An 18,718-nucleotide genomic window follows, 5' to 3' on the forward strand; every position below is an offset into this window, starting at 1 on the left:
CCTAAAAGTTGCAAACCTATTCAAGTTGGACTTCTTTCCTCCAAATAAAAAATTTTTTTTTCTGGAGGTGCCTGGGTGGCTCAACTGGTTGACCAAGATGCTTTCAGTTCAAGTCATAAACCCGAGGTCCCAGGATAGAGCCCCTCATCAGGCTTTCTGCACAGCGGGGAGTCTGCTTCTTCTCCTCCCTGCTCATGGGTGCTTACACATGTGCTCTTTCTGTCTGCAATAAAATCTTTTCTTTTTAAAAAAATTGTTATACAACATAAGTGGTATTATAAAAGTGAAAAGCTTTCTTAAATCCCACTCATGCTTTAGAAAATACATATGTATATATTTTAGTTTTGTTAGACACTTTGTCTTTTTTCACAGAGTGCTTGTGTGTCAGTGTATCCACCATTCATTTTGTCTTTTTCATTATTATTATATAATAACTTACCTGTCAACTCCTGTACTGATGAAAACTTACTATTTTGACTTTTTTATTGTAAATGATACTACAATTATTCTCTTCTGAGACCCTTTGCATTCATGTCTGATTATTTTCTTGGGATAAGTTTATAGGAAGGAATGCTGTATCAGAATGTGCCTATTTTGGGCTCCCTGGGTGGCTCAGCGGTTTGGTGCCTGCCTTTGGCCCGGGGCATGATCCTGGAGTCCTGGGATCGAGTCCCATATCGGGCTCCCTGCATGGAGCCTGCATCTCCCTCTGCCTATGTTTCTGCCCGCCCCCCCCCCTCTGTGTCTCTCATGAATAAATAAATAAAATCTTTAAAAAAAAAAAAGAATGTGCCTATTTTAAACCTAGTGGCAGATAGGCTTCCAGCAATATGTTGAGAGTATGCTTTTTCTATCAGATGAATTTTTATTTTTGTAAAGGTCAAGTGCTATGAGATTATTTGGTAACTACAGTTGTAGGGATTGAACACTAAGAATTAGGTTTATTAGGAAGAAATGATGTTGGGAATCCCTGGGTGGCTCAGCGGTTTAGCACCTGCCTTTGGCCCAGTGCATGATCCTGGAGACCCGGGATCGAGTCCCACGTCGGGCTCCCTGCATGGAGCCTGTTTCTCCCTCTGCCTGTGTCTCTGCCACCCGCCCCACCCCACCCCCCGCCCCCATCTGTCTTTCATGAGTAAATAAAATCTTAAAGAAAAAAAAACTAGAAAGGAAGAAAAAATGTAAAATTTAAAGGAAGAAATGATGCTTCTTGCCTCTCTTCTAAAAATTTTTTTAAAATTTTTTATTTATTTATGATAGTCACAGAGAGAGAGAGAGAGAGAGGCAGAGACACAGGCAGAGGGAGAAGCAGGCTCCATGCACTGAGAGCCCGACGTGGGATTCGATCCCGGGTCTCCAGGATCGCGCCCTGGGCCAAAGGCAGGCACCAAACCGCTGCGCCACCCAGGGATCCCTCTTGCCTCTCTTCTAATAGGTAGCAGCTTAAGTTCATTTCTCAGCCTACTGTAGAATAATGTAGCCCTAGTTCTAGAGCTGTCCTGCAGCAGGTCCTGGCTTTCCAGTACTGGCCATATGACAGTTTTAGTTTCCTGTGGCTCTTGTAACAAATTATCACAAACTTAGTGGCTTAAAGTAGCACATAGCTATGATCTTTTAGTGCTCAAGATACAAAGTCTAACTCAGGTCTCATTGGACTGAAATCAAATTGTCAGCATGGCTGGCTCCTTCTGGAGACTCTAGGGGAGAATCCGTTCCCTGCTGTTGCCAGCTTCTAGCAGCCACTGCATTCCTTGGCTGAACTGGCTGGAGGCGGGGTTGTTCCAGGCAGAAGGAACTACAGGTACTGAGGCACAAGCAGGCCCTGCGTGCTCACGGTAAGTAGTGAGTGCAGAGCCAGACAGTAGACTGGAGTAGAAAGGCCCTGCTGTCCACTCTAGGGAGTTTGGACGTTAGCCTGAGAGCAATGAGAAGTAATCAAGGGAGTTTAAGCAGAAGTGTAAAATCAGACTTTTTTGGGTAGAAAAAACACAAGAATGGATCGTGAGGAGAAGCTTCGTGGCAGAGACCCTGGCTGTATTGGGTAGTGCCACCAGCTTTTGCAAGTGAAGTCTCATTGGGACACAGTTATAGCCCCTTGATTGGGTCCTATCTATGGCTGTTTTTCCTGTGACAGTGGCAGAGCTGAGTATTGGGATACAGACTGTGTGATCAATCATACAGCCTAAACTATTTACTTTCTGGCCCTTTACCGAACACTCAAGTAGTGGACATCTGCTCAAATGTAAAAATAAGGCCTCTTCCCCACTGGAGGCCTTGGGAGTGAAGCTGTAGAGTTAAGCTCAGGTGGTTTGAATGCCTGAAAGTGGGTTAGTTTGCTTGCTTGCTGAGTTCTTGTCTTGTATACTATTCACCATGCCTGCAGTGTGCACTTCGTCCACTAATGATTTTCTGTCAGATATCTACTCAGGAGTCCCTCCTCAAGGAAGCACTCCCTCTCCCATCTGACTCGGGCTCTTGTCTGTCCCCTTGGCAGTTTGTGCCTCTTCCACCTGGCAGTGTGCTCCCTAATTGGAGAGACCTCCCAGCTGGGGGGCCACGCCATCTTCTAGTCTGTAGCCTGGCATTTATTTGCTTCTACCTAGAACCTGTCTCTGTGTCTGTCTGTCTGTCTCTCTTTTTTAGGTAGGCTCCATGCACAGTGTGGGGCTTGAATTTTAGGAGCAAGATCTGAGCCGAGACTGAGTCGGACGCTTAACCGACCAAGCCAACCAGGCGCCCCTTGGTGGAACCTGTGTCTTAAGTGTCAATGCTCATTTGAGGAATGAGCTGACTCAGTCGTAACTTCTGGAGAGAGTGGTAAATCTGTGGACATAGCGAATTGCAGATGTAGGAGAGAAGCTGAAATCAGAGCTGCTCATAGAAGTCCAAGGGTCCATCAGGAGGAAGATGGAGGAGAACATGGCATTGGGAAAAGCAGACATGTTGATAAGATTGGTTGCTGGTTTGACTGTCAGTAAGGTGGCAACAGGCAAGCATTTTCTCAGGAGAATTATAGGATGGCACTTGCATATATGGTTCCTTAAATATTTACATCATTCTTATGAATGTTTTATCATTTTCAAAGCAGTAATATTGAACTGTTTTCCTAGTGGTGATAGAAAAAGAAAATTTTAGGATAAGTTGCAGTTCTGTTGTCTCTACAGCACCAATGGAACAGTAATTAACAAGCTGAAGGTTGTTAAGAAGCAGACCTGCCCTTTGCAGACGGGGGATGTCATCTACTTGGTGTACAGGAAGAATGAGCCAGAACACAGTAAGAGAAAGGGAATGGACAGGGTGGACACATGGGTGGTGCTTGACGGGGAAGTCCTGTTACAGGTGGGAAGCGTGGTTGAAAGGGAGTCTGCTGAAGCAGGTATTTCCCTTAGAAATGTTAGTGTTACCTACATTTTCTTTGTTGTTGATGTAGATTCTTGGTGTGACTCATGTCTGTTGAAGAATGGGAACATTAACCTTAACAGTCTGAGTCCCAGTTATTCTCCAGAAATCCCACCAAAGTCATGAGCCACACACTTCAGAATGGCAGAAGTGAACAGGGATGGGTTAGGTTACGTAGAAGAAACCTGAGTTATGGGGATTAAGATCTAGAAGAGGGGTTGGAGGCCAGCGGTGGTTCTGTGTTTGGGAGAGAAGAATGATATAGGACAAGGAGAGTTGCAGGAGTCTTTTGAAGGTTACCTACAAAGTGGAAGAAGGAGGCAGATTTCTCAGATTGTTTTAAGTGTAGACAAAGCCAGTCATTGGCCACGTGGCAGGATCTTTTGTTTGCTCCTTCTGTTAGTTAGAAATGCCAGCAAAACACAAATTCATCACCTATTCATTGTTTTTGCCCTCCCTAGACTGCCTCCTGGCTCCAGAAATTTTTTCCTGAAGCCTATTTATTTTAAAGTTTGTTAAGATATTTTGGGTCACTTGTTTTGAAATCCCTTAAACTGCTTAATGTTGTTACTAGCTGGTAAGTAAGTAGGGGACTGAAGTGACAGGAACAAAAGAGGGAAGTGAGTTCCAGCTGGTGCCTGGGGACTCTCTTCTGATTTGGTTAATTTCCTTTTAGATGTGGCATACCTCTATGAATCTTTAAATGAGAAGCAGGACATCACACAAGACTCCTTTGGTAAGTGAGACCGTAACCAAGTGGGTACATACATAGTAAGGGCTCTTGATTCTTGCTGGAATGTCTTGCCCACGGTAGTGGTGTTCCACCTGAGCCCTGATTGTGTGCTCATTCTTCTCTTTCTGTGCTTGCAGAAGCCAATAAAGAGAATGTGTTCCGTGTGACCAAAGATACCTCAGGTGCAGGGCAAGGTGACGACCCCCAGGTCCTGCCGTCATCGCCCACCACTCAGGCGTGCTTTGAGGAACCACAGCCATCAACATCCACATCAGACCTCTTCCCCACGGCTTCTACCTCTTCCATGGAGCCCACCTCTGCAGGGCAAGCACCTTCCTCCAGTTCTGGTGAGACAGGAACCTTTTGGTGGTAGCTGCATTGCTTTGTGGCCACTAATTCTGACCTGTGTTGCTACAGAGAAGACAGATAAACTACTCAGGAAGGTGGAAGTGGCATCAGGCATCAGGTTCTCAGTAGCAAGATTTCTGTAGTAGATGTTTTGTTGCATCCCAAATAGAAGTGCTGAAAATCAGAGATGATAGTACATGGTGTTTCTGGTAGTTTTATTGGGATATAATTTGCATGCCATAACAATCACCCAGTTCAAGTGTGCACTTCAGTGGATTTTACTGTATTCATTGTGTTGTGCATTCATCACCACTCTGTAGTTCCCAAATGTTTTCATCACCCCAAAAGGAGACCCCACACCCATCAGCAGTCATTCCTTTGTCCCCAGCAACCACTAACCTTTCTTCTGTGTCTCTGATTTGCCTCTTCTGGTCATTTCTTACACATGGAATCATATACTCTGTGGCCTTTTGTTTCTGCTGCTTTTACTCAGCATAATGTTTTCAAGACTCATCCAGGATAACACATCATTTAAAGCCAGTTTTAGGCTCTTAATGCGTGGCTCTGTTGTTGAGCAGCCAACTCTGGATTTCAGCTCGGGTCATGGTCTTGGGGTGGTAGGGTTGAGCCCCATGTCGGGCCGTGCCCTGCTCAGCAGGGAGTTGGAGCCTGCTTGAGATTTTTCCTCTCCTGCCCATCCCCTGCTTGTGTGTGCACTCTCTCTAAATAAATAAATACTAAAAAAAAAATAAAAAATCCAACAACTAGTTTTACATGTACTGGTCCTTACGGCATCATTCTTTACCTTCTTTACCTTCCTCCTTGGTCTCTAGAGAAAATTCAGACTCTAGGTGCTATGTGACCTTAACATTCCCTTGTTGGTGTTGTTAGAGTGTAGAACATATGTGTTTATATGTTTTGTGAATTAAATCATACTATGTATGTTCATATTTTAGTTCACTTTCTTAGCTATTCTTCTGTATTTTGCTTCCAGATTCTCCTTAGGATTATCTTTTTTTAAGTTAAAAAAAAAGTCTTTTTTGAGATTTTGATTGGAGAGAATTGACATTTTTATAATACCCAGGATAGTGGTGTTTTACCCTGTTTATTAAGCTCTTTGATGTTCTTCAGTGAAGTTTCTTTTTCACCTAGTTTTGAGAACTCTTACTTATTCCTAGAATACTTCCCCCCCTCTTTTTTTAAAGATTTTGTTTATTTGAGGGGCGCCTGGGTGGCTCAGTGAAGAATCTGCCTTTGGGTTGGGTCATGAGCCCCACCTTGTGCTCCCTGCTCAGTGGGGAGCCTGCTTCTTCTTCCTCTCTTGCTCCCTCTGCTGGTGCTCTCTCTCTATGTCAAATAAATAAATAAAATCTTTGGGGGGGGGAGATTTTATTTATTTGAGAGAGAGAGAGAAAGCAAGCAAGCACTGCTTCCATTTTTGCAAATTTGGTTTTTAGTTTTTTGATAATGTTCTAACTTCATTAAAGGAAACCACAATGAGGCATCACCTCATATCTGTTAGAATAGCCAGCATCAAAAAAGACTAGGGATACCAAGTGTTGGTGAGGATGCAGAGAAAGGGGAAGCTGAGTGTCCAGTGATGGATGGATAGATGAAGAAGATGCAATGTGTGTGTATACACATACAATTGTTAATTTTATCGTAAGAGGACGATGTATTTATATACTGTGCAACTAAAAAAATAAAATCATAAATAGAAGAAATTTTGCTGTAAACAAATTGTTCAGATGGAAAGCCTAGCTCCAACCTTGGAAAGGCCAGGAAATTTTTCTATGTACCTCTCTCAGTTTAAACCTACTAAGAGAATAACCAGACTGCTAAATGTGAGATTGGGTGCCAAGTGCTTTATAAGTTAAAAGTGAATCCTCATGATGGGTCTGTTGGAGAGGTACCATCATCATAGTCTTCATTCTGAAGTGAAACACTCCACTGAGCAGGGAAGGCCCCCCCGCAGTGGGAGTGAGGACCAGAGCTAGGAGTCAGCCCTGGAAGCTGCCTCTTCCTATAAGCTCATTTGCTCCCCAGAGAATTCTAACCTTTCTCTTTTAGCTGCCATATGGCAGTTTCTTCTCTTTTCAAAATAACACTTACCATTTGAATATTACAGACTACATGTGGATTGTACTAAAGTATTATAAACTAGGGCTTTATTGTGATAAAGGTTATTAAGCCCAGTTAAAAGCTGGGCTTGTTTAAATCGATAAGTCTAGGAGCACCTGGGTCACTCAGTGATTAAACATCTGCCTTTGGCTCACATTGTGATCCTGGATCCTGGGATCCAGTCCCACATCAGGCTCCCTGCAGGGAGCCTGGTTCTCCCTCTGCTTTTGTCTTTTCCTTTCTCTTTGTGTTTCATGAATAAATAAATTAAAAATCTTCTAAAAAATGTAGTTGAATATTTCTAGTGAGTATGTATTATGGAGAATATGCGGCACCTTGGATTACCTAGACCTGGCTTGAATCTGGTGCTTCACCTGCCTGCTCTCTCCTTCTAGGGTGGATGAATCAGAACCTCTTTTGTTTGTCCCTCTCACAGCTTCCAGAGATGCATACATCTCCCCAAAAGAGTGTGGTCCATCTGTGGCAAGTGATGAAATCCCCATCTTTCCTTCAGCTCTGCCAGACAGAGAGAGAGCATCCTTTTCTCTGTCGGAACCCCAGGATCAGGAGGATTTGGAGCCCATCAGGAAGAAAATGAAAGGAGGTCAGAGTCTTAGGTTTCTGTGTGTCTCTGGCCCTTGGGGGACTGCATAGGGCCCTAGTGGGACAGTTTGAGCTGCTCCCAATGGAGCCTCCCCTTTTGAAGAAGCATGGGGATGTGTCTCAGGCACAGACCTGTGGTGCCTCAGCTTTTTTGGAATGGAAATCTGAGCCTTTTCTTTCGTCTTTACATCATTAGGATTGAACAATGTTTACTGTCAGGTTATGCTCATGATCTGGAAGCAGTGCATTCCAAGTTCCAGTTCTGTCCTGATATGAAAATCGATTTTTAAATATGTTGTCTTTGAGGGTACCTGGCTGGCTCAGAGGAGCCTGTGACTCTTGATCTTGGAGTCATGGATTCCAGCCCTACATTGGGTATAGATCTTACTAAAAAATAAATTAAAAAAAAAAAAAAGTTGTCTTTCAAGTGATAGTTTTAACCTCCTCGTAAAGGTTATTTAGAGAAAAATCTTCACTTAAAAAGCCTAAGTTAAAATGATTGTAAAAAACACTTGGGAATGTTTGGTGGGGCACTGGCTGTGCCATAGGCCTGAGAGCAGCCCGCAGATTGGAGCAGTGAGACTGGGAGGCTCTGGGAGGATACTGCCTATGTCTCTGCATCTGTGTCTCTCATGAATGGATAAATAAAATATTTTTAAAAAGAGAAAAAAAAAATAAAATCAATCAACCTAAACATAGCATCACAGTTCAGAAACACAGAGGTCCTTACCAGGAAAAGTAGCTAAAAACACAGATGTTAACTCAGAGGAGTGTAGTCCAAGGCAGAAGGCTGCTACTTTTGTTTTCTTTTAAATATTTGACTTTGTAAATTGTGTTTAAGTATTTCTTTAATTAAAAATAAAAATTAATCTGTAGTTAGCAACACAGGAGCACTCTAGAACACCACCAGAAGAAAAGGAAAAAAATCCACAACTCCTGGTAACATAAGCGTGTACTTTCCCATGTGTATACAAATCACGTTTTTTGTTTAAACAAAAAATGACATTACACAAATATACTGGGGGACAAATGGTCTTTATTTTTTAAGCATGTATCCTGAGTGCCTCTTTTTTGTGTCATTAACTGTTCTAAAACAAATTTTTTTTTCTTTAAAGATTTTATTTATTCATGAGAGACACACAGAGAATAGGCAGAGATATAAGTAGAGGGAGAAGCAGGTTCCCTGTGGGGAGTTCAATGTGGGACTCGATCCCAGGACCCCAGGATCATGCCCTGAGCCAAAGGCAGACACTCAACCACTGAGCCAACCAGGCCTCCCTAAAACAAAACTAAAATATATTGGAATATAAGACTTCTTTTAGGCCATCTTAAAAACACCCTTTAAAATACAAACACTGGGGAGAGCTCTGTCTTCTCTCCTTAGGTTAAGGTGTTCATAAAACAGGTGGTCAGAATGCATCTGTTTCTCTCACAGGTGGGGACCCTGACCTTACCCTGCAGTTCTTGGTTGCAGACCAGTGTAGAGACACCCACACCACCCTTGGGAATGTTAGATCCGAGGCTGTGAAGCCTGACAAGATGGAGGAGACACTCACATGCATCATCTGCCAGGACCTGCTGCATGATTGTGTGAGGTATGCGTGCCGTATGTCGCAGGAGGATGGGAGATGGTGGGGAGCAGCCGCGGGGAATCGAGCCTCTGGGTCCTGTCAGGTTCCACTCTGCAGAGCTTATTCATGGCATTTTACTTGTGTGGCCAACAAGCCAAACACCTGACCCTTGTAGCCAAGACTGTAGGAGAGTACGTGGGGTTGATGCGGTGATGATCTCAGTTGACACTGGTCCCATCTGAGCCAAGTAGAACAGAAGAGCTGTACAGAGCTTTCCTAGGAAAAGGCCCAGAATGAAGATCCCTGGAGCAATCTAGGGAGCGCCCTCTCCTTCTCTGTGGGAGCCTGAGAGCCTGTCCAAATTTCCACTTCAACACAGGCCTTTTCCACACTCAGTGTCCATGCTCCTCATATTCCTGGAGTTATTGCCTGCTCTAATGTCCTTCCTGGAGCACAGATTGGCATTTCTTTTCATTAGCAAGGACCAAGTTAGGGTCGTTTAGGTGGAAGCTCTTCTCACGTGGAGTGTGGAAGGCAGGTGGCATTCCTAGCTTATCAGCTGAGGACACAGATGCAGCCAGCGATGGGTGCCATATGCAAGGAGTAAAGCACCCTGAGAAGCAGGGCTTCCAGGCTCTGTGGAGTTAAGTGAGCTTTGTGGGAGGGTGATTTGCTCACTTTTATGTTTTGTAACCAACCCTCAGCCTGAGTGAGGCCACATCCTGCTCTGGGGAAAGGCAGTATGAACTGGGGTCCCTGCTTCTCATGCTCCACACAGGCCATGCCCCATGTGCCCTGGTGTCTGGGGGCTGCTGCTCTGGCCTGGCAGACAGATGCTCCATCTGCGAGTGCTCTGCAGGAGTGTCTGCAGACTTGTCCTTGTGCCCTCAGCCTGCAGCCCTGCATGCACACCTTCTGTGCAGCCTGCTACTCAGGCTGGATGGAGCGTTCTACCTGGTGTCCCACCTGCCGCTGTCCAGTCGAGAGGATCTGTAAAAACCACATCCTGAACAACCTGGTGGAGGCCTACCTTCTCCAGCACCCAGGCAAGTGGGGAGCCCGCCTAGCTCCTAGAGACCATGGCTGTGTCTCCAGGGGCTCCTCGGCTAGTAGAGCCGTGGCCTTTGCATTCCAGACAAGAGTCGCAGTGAGGAAGATGTGCGGAGCATGGCTGCCAGGAACAAGATCACTCAAGACATGTTGCAACCCAAGGTCAGAAGGTCTTTCTCTGATGAGGAGGGCAGTTCGGAAGATCTGCTAGAGCTGTCAGATGTGGACAGTGAATCATCGGATGTTAGGTGAGCCTCTGCCTGGTTCTCGGGGGCAGGGAGCTGGACAGGCAGCATGGAGTCCGAGCCAGCCAAGGACGGCCACCCACTCGGGTGACTGGGTGGTATCTGTCCCCATGCCTCCTGCAGTAACCCCCCCTTCAGGGATACATGCAGTATTTATTTTTTGCTGTTACTTTTCTGTATTTATTTCTAGCCATTTTGAGGTGTAATTGATATACAGTACCCTTTGAGTTTCAGGTATAGCAGCTAATGAATGGTTTGACACTGATGTCTGTTAGAAAACAATGGCCACCATAACCCACACTGTTATTTGCTGACACCTCGTCGGGTGCTGTGATTCACTGGCTATGACAACGTCACAATTTGACATGTTCTTTGCCCCACATAAGTGCATTTACTGTGTAGCTCATCTAGTGACCGTTGAGTCCTATGGCATTAGTTGCGTTATCCTCAGTTGTCAGGATGTTACTGTAGAGAAGCCATGGCCACCTGGCCAAGAGGATGCAATTCTAGGAGACCTTATTTTATCTGCTGTAAAATGCTGGTGTTTCCTGACTCAGAAGTCCATAGACTTGAGTTTTAGATGGAGCATCACATTTAGAAAGACAAAAATCAAATTTTCCAAATTTATTATCTTTATGTTTCTTTTTGTAAAATTTACAAATAATGGTCAAGCAAAATGAAGAAATCAAAAATCGCTTGAGCATGAACACTTCTTTGTGTATCCTTCCAGCCACTCATATACGTAGCCACAGTATTCCTCTACAGATGGGATTGTGGTGTTTCTAAAACTCTGACTTGTGAAGCCATGCTAGAGTACCTACCAGCGGAGTGGATGTGGAATGGTCAGGTCAGAGGGCTGGACCTGGCACTTGGGTCATTCCATGCCCATCATGGAATTCTGGCCTTCCTGGGGTTGTGGAGGGATGTCAGGAACCCCTGGCCACACTTGATGTTGCCTGAGATAACAGCTGTCTCGTTCCTAACTGAAGTTGAGTGTCTTCTCACCAGTGGGGTTAGTCGGGCCTTACTCTTCCTTTGCTGGCTCTTGCCATTAGAGGTGGCCCAGGAAGCTGCTCTCTGGCTCAAGTGAGGGAAGAGTCTGTATTTTTCCTACGGATTCCATTTTACCAACTATGTTTTTTGAAAGCTCAACTGAAGTGCATAAAGTTAGTGGGGCAGGGCTCCTGCGGCGGGTTGGAAGGCCCCTAGAGAACAGCAACATTCAACCATGGCACATTTAGGGGCCCAGGGTAAGTCCTGAGTGCACTTGGCAAGCTGGGTGTGCTTCTGGATGTCATCCACAGCTCATCCAGCATTGAACCTGTGAGTGTGTATCTAGCCCCGTGTGGGGACTGAGTGGCCATGCTCTGGGGGATGCTATGCCAAAGCAGCAGGAGTGGGCAGGACAATTCTCTGTATGTTAGGAGCTGCCAAGAGGGATGAGGTAGTCTGGAATCCTTACAGCAGAGGGGAGCCAGCAGGTGGCAAGGAACAGAGTCCTCCAAGTGCTGTTCTTCCAGGATGAGCACTGGGTGCCCAGTGGGGCATGCCATGCTTGCCCCTCATATACCCTGGGCGGCAGCAGATGGTGCAGAGCTGAGGTGTGAGGCACTGGGATAGGACTGGAGTAGGACTTCTCTGTGAGCAGAGAAGATGCCTCTAGTCTGGGGATCTGGATCTCGTCTTGTCATAAGGGCTAGGGGCATTGTCGCCATCACCCACCGTGTGCTTCCCCACAATCGAGGGGTTTGTGTGCTTTTCTTGCAGCCAGCCGTACATTGTATGCAGGCAGTGCCCTGAGTACCGGAGGCAGGGTGGGCAGGCCCTCCCCTGCCCAGGGCCTAACAGTGAGCCAGGGGTACCACAGGCTGCTGGGGATGCGCCGTCAACCTCCACCAGTGTCAAGACAGGTGAGACACCACCTTCTCTGCTGTTGTCCTGCCATGACTGCCCAGGACACAGCCTATATTCTTGCTGGCTCCTCCCCCATTCCTATCCCAGTCCTGTCACTGCCTCCATGGTCTTGCCACCTCTCAGACCCCATTGCTTCTCATGTTCTGTTTTGGGCTAAGAAACCAGAGAGTTGACTTGTCTCATGGACCCTGCTCCTGGGCACTCCTAGGAGTTCAGTCCTGATCCTGACATTTGCTTCAGGCAGCTGGCACCCCAGAGTTGCTGGCTAGAGCAGAAATGACCATCACACATGGGCCCCTTAAATGAGAGACTGGCTTCTTTTCGGCAGCGGGTCATGGTGTCATCAGAGCCAACCTGAGCTCTGCCCCACTGCCTGCTTCTAGTGGGCTGGGTCCCCAGATGCCATCAGGAAAGGGAGAGAGTACAGGTGGAATCTTATGTTTTTGGCCCTGGCCATTCTGTAGGCATGGCCCCACAGGGCCCAGTTTCTTAGTTGCTGTGGGTCTGAGCCTGTCATGAGACCACTGACCCAGGATTGTGACCTGGAGCCATGGGCAGTGCAGCACCTGGTCACAAAACCAACTCTACCATTCCTCAGGTGGACCCCATCATTTTCAAATTGCAGATGGAAGTCCCCAGTGGGATGGGGCCTGTAGCAAGTGTGTGTGCACAGATGGAACCTCCTATGAGGCCATCAAGTATGCAGGGCCTGGGCTCTGTGGACACAACTCTTAGAGTGGGGTCAGCCAGCCATGTCCACCAGGCCCATCACTTGTTTATTTGGAAGACACAAAGATTAATATAGAACTTGCTTTGTTGTTTAATGATGTGCTTTCTGGCCTAAGGAAATGGTAGAAAACCTTCAAGGATCTTTGAAATCTTGCTACGACTGCTGAACTGAAAGATCGCTTTGCTTGTTTTTCATTCTATTTAAAATGTTTCATTTAAATGATTGGCTATCATTTGGCCATTTAAGAAAACAGGTCTGAGTTTTCCCCAGGTTTTCTTGTGGATCAATTTCCTTGTTTGCTTTCCCGCCATTCCTCTCCATGTGGGTCTCACTGGTTCTTTCTGCCCATGTGCCAGTATGTGCTGCCTAAATGTCCTGTCTGTTCTGCAGCCCAGGATTATGTGTGCGCCCTGCAAGGAAGCCATGCCATATGCACCTGCTGCTTCCAGCCCATGCCTGACCGGAGGGCAGAACGTGAGCAGGACCCCCGCATCGCCCCCCAGCAGTGTGAGTAAGGGTGTGAGCATTTACTGCCTTCCTGAGCAACCTTCCTGCCACAGAGCCTGTCCTGTGGATCCTTCCAGGCTCAGGTTTCAAGACAGTGTTGACTGTGGTGCATGGTGTGAAGTAAAGACGTGGCTGTGTTTTCTCATCTGCAGACTCAGTTGTCCGTGTACAATCATGTTGAATAATCATCTTTGCCATCAGTTGATAACCCACTCTGTCACATACCTCATTTTCATGTATGGGTGGTTCTCTTTCTGAAGTCTGCATCTGATATTTGTCCCCACACCAAGACCATAATATTTCTATAATGTGTCACTTCTGTTTTAAGATTTTTATTTGTTTATTTAAAAAAGAGTGTGCAAGCATGAGAGTGGGTGGGCAGAGGGAGAGAGAGAATCTCAGGCAGACTCCCCACTGAGCTCAGAGCCTGACATGGGGCTCGACTTCATGACCCTGATATCGTGACCTGAGTCAAAACCAAGAGTCGGACAGCCAACCGACTGAGCCCCGCGGGTGCCCTATGATGTGTCACTTTTAAATATAATACGTGAAATACAGTGTTTTAATTTGCAATTCTGGGATTGCTATTACAATTGAATTTGTCATTTATTGAATGGTTATTTGAATTCATTCCTCACTGAAGTGGCCTGACTGGCCGTTGTGCTGTGTCCCGCAGGTGCCGTTTGCCTACAGCCTTTCTGCCACCTGTACTGGGGCTGCGCCCGGGCGGGCTGCCTTGGCTGCCTGGCCCCATTCTGTGGTAATGCCGGCTCTCCAGCTGAGTTGCTTCAGCCTGTTCTGGTGCACTTGAGGGCGGTGACGGATAGCGTGGCCTGAGTTGGGGAAGGCCAACATTAGTGACCATACTTCCTCCTGACATACAAGTGTCACTCTGTGCTAATGTGAAACCAGGCAGTAACAGGACAGCTGTGGGGACATGGAGTTCAGTCGGGGAGGGTTTTCTTACATGTTAAGGATACCAGCACAGAAAACGCCCGGTCTAGCTGCAGTGTTCAGACCTTGAGGTGCCGAGGAGAGAGCTGTCCATGTTGGGAGGGAGTGGAATGGAATTTGTTGTACCTGTTCTCATTTTATTTATTTTTTAAAGATTTGATTTATTCATTCATGAGAGAGACAGAGAGAGAGAGGCAGAGACATAGGCAGAGGAAGAAGGAGGCTCCCTGCAGGAAGCCCAATGTGGGACTCAATCCTGGGATTCCGGGATCATGCCCTGAGCCAAAGGCATGCTCAACCGCTGAGCCACCCAGGCGTCCCCTGTTCTCATTTTAAACGGGAACTTTTTGTTCTTTCTTGACTCTGTAAGAAAGAAAATGTATTTATGTTAGCGTCAGTGATGATGCTTTCTGTAAGACGTATGACTTTGTTTCCCTCCATTTGGCAGAGCTAGACCTGGGCGACAGGTGTCTGGACGGGGTTCTGAGCAACAACCACTACGAGTCAGACGTCCTGAAGGTAATGGAGCTCCCAAACGGGTGTGGCTGGAGCTCAGGTCCATAGAAGACCCAAGGATTTCCAGAGTTCTAATGGCTATTTCTAGGACTGCCAACTTATTAGTGCACCACATTGGTGCTTTGCTGTGTTTTCCCATCTTCCCCAGTGGAGGGGTTTCCTTCATGTCCATCATGTCATGAATCTGTAGGACTTGGTGCCAGTGCCTGCTTGCCCCAACCAGAGAGTTCCTGGGTCTGGGTGGGGAGTGGGGTGGCCATTTGGTAGAACCAGGGCCTTTGGCTTCCTTCTTTCTGACATGCTCCTTTCCATGTTTTAGGAAGCTGACCTGGCTCTTAGAATTTCAATGTTTAATGTGCACATCCGTCCCTGGCCAAGTGTCATGCCTTTATCCCATTTATGTGCTGTGTTGTTGCACAAGTGAGACCATGGGCCTTCTCGCCTGCATGACGAGCCAGTCTGGTTAGATGTCCCATAGATGCTCACAGGAGGAACCAAGAACTCTGTGTTTCCGGAGGGCAGCATGTAGATCCAGAACCAGCTTCCTTCTGTGATTGTGGATCTGTTGCTGCCCAAGGGCTGCTCTGGCCAAGGTTGGGTGTCTCACCACTCCTGTGCAAGGAATGTCTTTGCAGAGTTTTAGAGAGAACGTGGTAACTCACACGTTCAAATATCTGAAGCTAACTTTCCTTTTGAGGTTCTGAACAGTGTCTCAGACGAGGACCCTTGTGAACTAGATGGTGAGCATGTTGTCAGTCTTGGGCATCCTAGTCCTTGGGCTGTCTCAGGTGTCCTATGGTCTTGGAAGCAGAGCCCTACAATTGCGTACAGCATTCCCTTTAGCTGCTGTGTTTAACTTACTTGTGCTGTGGTGTTACCCATTTCAAGGACTTTTATGAAATGTTTGCCTTCTTATCATTTTAGTGTTTCTTTTACCAAACTAGTATCTAAGATTTCCCTTCTTCCTAATCACAGAATTATCTGGCAACCAGGGGTTTGACATGGAAAAATATGTTGACAGAAAGTCTGGTGGCTTTGCAGAGGGGAGCGTTTTTACTATCTGGTAAGCATCATTGCACTTGCTTTCCTCCCTCTAGAGGTGATGCCTTTGCCTCCTGTGAAGCAGTAGAACCTGCCCAGCTGCCTTCCACAGGCAAAGCCTTCCCCCGTGCGCAGCCTGACAGAGGCAGACAGAAAGTGCTAGTACTTTTGGGTTTTTTTTTAAGTTAGTTGAGCCCATATGATCCATTCCAGTATCTTTTCTGCCATGGGGGAAGGAGGGGCACAGCAGAAGAGACCCAGACTCCACCATCTGTTGGCGCTGCATGGAGATTCTGAGACTGGTTGTTCCCAAGCACTCAGGGTCCTCATTGGCTTCTCACTTGCTATGTTGGTGACTTAGTGCAGGCTTGCCCTGCCTCTCAGGGCATCCGGTATCACATTGTGAAATGTGATTTGTCACTGAGGGAGGGAGCTGCAGAAAATTTAGCAGATGCCTTTTGTTTTTTAAAGATTTTATTTATTTATTTGAGAGAGGGAGGGAAGGAGCACATGTGTATTCAGGGAGGAGTACAGGGGGAGGGAGAGGGAGGAAAGAAGAGATCTCCAGCAGACTCCCCAGTGATCATAGAGCCTAATGTGGGGCTCCATCCCACAACCCTGAAATCGCGACCTGAACCAAAATCTAGAGTCAAATGTTCAACCCACGGGGCCACCCAGGTGCCCCGAATGACTTTTTTTTTTCCTAAAACATACATTATCGTGAAAGACTTTAGAAGTCACTGGGAATTGTTCTAAGCAGTTTCTGTCTTATGGACACATTCTCACAAGTGTCTCGGGTGTTCTCTGCTGCAGTAGCCCTGGGACTGCCCAGACCTATCATCAGAGCCTGAACTCCATGAGCTTTTTAATGTGTCTGTAAAGCTGACATGGCTCACAAAGATGTGTGAGTGACAGAGGTACAAAGGATAAAGTGAAAATGACTGGCAGTCCCTCCACCTGAGTACCCAGTGGTGATGCTTGCATGGCCTGTGCACCTGCCCATGTATGCACACCGGCCTCGTCAATGAAACCCTACCATGTGTGCCGTGTTATGGCCTGCTGTTTGTTCAGCAGTATATCTTGGATCTTTTCTGTGTCAATGAAGATCTGTTCCTTGATTTTTATTACATAGTATTATAATGTTTTTTTTTAGCCAGTTCAAAATGGGATATTTAGGGGATTTTCCACTTTCCACTGTCTGAATCAGCACTGCAGCTCCTGAGTGACCATGCAGTAGGGTAGGTTTGGGAAATTGTTCCATTAGGATAAATGAGGACAGTGGTATGCACAGTTGAGACTTGGCCATAGTAACTCTCCTGCCTAAGGACATGCCTCAGGTGCGAAGACCAGTATCTTCTTAAGTCCATACTGGCTGGCAGGTCTTGTAAATACGAACAGGCCTACTGGATGTATCGTTTTTGTCTCCCCATGTTGGAACATTTACAGAATTTAAGATCTTTGTGTGTCATGGTTCACCGGCTTATCTGTGATCATGGCCCATGTTAGGCTCTCTGGATTTGGGAGTATAGGTTCGTAGGATACCTTTGTAGGTGCAACTGGTTGTCATTTGTGTTGTAAAGGTGTTTTCCACTAACTTATTATTATTTTACTTTTGATGGATATGTTTCCATTGTGTTAAGTTATAGGCAGTCAGATTTGCAGGTCCTTTCCTGCATGCTGTTTGGTTTATGAGACATAATTTTTTTTATAATAAATTTATTTTTTATTGGTGTTCAATTTACCAACATACAGAATAACACCCAGTGCTCATCCCGTCAAGTGCCCCCCTCAGTGCCTGTCACCCATTCACCCCCACCCCCCCTCCTCCCCTTCCACCACCCCTAGTTCGTTTCCCAGAGTCAGGAGTCTTTATGTTCTGTTATGAGACATAATTAGAAATAACTCAAGAGAAAAATAATATTTCTTCCTCTTGGGATGCCTGGGTGGCTCAGCGGTTGAGCATCTGCCTTCGGCTTAGGTTGTGATCCCGAGGTTCTGGGATCGAGTCCCACTTCGGGCTCCCCACAGGAATCTGCTTCTCCCTCTGCCTGTGTCTCTGCTTCTCTGTGTGTGTCTCTCATGAATAAATAAATAAAATCTTTAAAATTCATTCCTCTTAGTACTTTTTTTAATTTTTAAAATATTTGAATTTTTATCCAAGTGGAAATATTCTGCTATGAGGAAATAAGAGGGTTTTATTCTTGTTTTCCAAATGTCTGGCCCATTGTCTCTGCCCCACGTGTGGATTGGTACTCTGGTTTCCCACTACTTTGCAAAGGCATAGCTGTTCTATTGTTCTGGAAACGCGATGCCATGTGCTGACCGGCATGCCCACATGAGGCTGTTTTCCTTTCAGATTACAGAATCACGGGGAACACCGTGCTGTGTTACTGCTGTGGCCTGCGGAGCTTCCGAGAGCTGACCTACCAGTATCGGCAGAACATCCCTGCTTCTGAGTTGCCAGGTAAGGAAGCTCCCTCACCCCCAACTCAGTTCTGCCTAGATTGGCTCCTATGTTCCTTCACATCATAGATATTCTGCCTTTGCTCTGTGTTCTTGGTGCACAGGTCTGCCTCAGCAGGCACAAACCTGGGGAGATAGGCTGCGTAGGGGCCGTGCTTTTTTTTTTTTTTTTTTTTTAAGATGTTATTTATTTATTCATGAGAGACCCAGAGAGAGGCAGAGACACAGGCAGGAGAAGCCGACTCCCTGTGGGAAGCCTGATCTGGGACTTGATCCCAGGACTCCGGGATCATGCACTGAGCCGAAGGCAGGTGCTCAACCACTGACCCACCCAGGCATCCCAAGGGGCCGTGCTTATTTCTAGCCATACTCGACCCAGGGTCAGCTCAAGCTCTGGGCCTGTCTGCCAAGATGTGGACTTCCAAAACAAGATTCATAAAAATGACCTATAAACAGCTGTTGTAGTCTTTTATTTCTTAAATTGTGTGGGTTTTTTTTAAAGATTTTATTTAAAAAATAAAAA

At 46.2% G+C, this 18,718-nt stretch overlaps 1 protein-coding gene across 6 annotated transcripts in view; it reads left to right on the forward strand.

The window, feature by feature from the left end:
• The window catches only part of CHFR (checkpoint with forkhead and ring finger domains), a 60,921-nt gene that overhangs the window by 39,101 nt on the left and 3,102 nt on the right, over window positions 1–18,718 (forward strand). For 5 of the 6 annotated variants that reach the window (XM_072801988.1, XM_072801991.1, XM_072801989.1 and 2 more), the window contains 13 exons: window positions 3,165–3,274; window positions 4,076–4,135; window positions 4,270–4,479; window positions 7,038–7,205; window positions 8,640–8,799; window positions 9,667–9,821; window positions 9,911–10,073; window positions 11,838–11,980; window positions 13,105–13,221; window positions 13,898–13,981; window positions 14,624–14,694; window positions 15,667–15,754; window positions 18,089–18,196. In XM_072801988.1, the coding sequence (XP_072658089.1) occupies window positions 3,165–3,274; window positions 4,076–4,135; window positions 4,270–4,479; window positions 7,038–7,205; window positions 8,640–8,799; window positions 9,667–9,821; window positions 9,911–10,073; window positions 11,838–11,980; window positions 13,105–13,221; window positions 13,898–13,981; window positions 14,624–14,694; window positions 15,667–15,754; window positions 18,089–18,196 (1,637 nt within the window). The remainder of the gene's footprint in view (window positions 1–3,164; window positions 3,275–4,075; window positions 4,136–4,269; window positions 4,480–7,037; window positions 7,206–8,639; window positions 8,800–9,666; window positions 9,822–9,910; window positions 10,074–11,837; window positions 11,981–13,104; window positions 13,222–13,897; window positions 13,982–14,623; window positions 14,695–15,666; window positions 15,755–18,088; window positions 18,197–18,718) is intronic. The other variant, XM_072801992.1, reaches the window with a different exon arrangement.

This window comes from Canis lupus, chromosome 27 (assembly GCF_048164855.1).
Source record: "Canis lupus baileyi chromosome 27, mCanLup2.hap1, whole genome shotgun sequence".
NCBI lineage: Eukaryota > Metazoa > Chordata > Mammalia > Carnivora > Canidae > Canis > Canis lupus.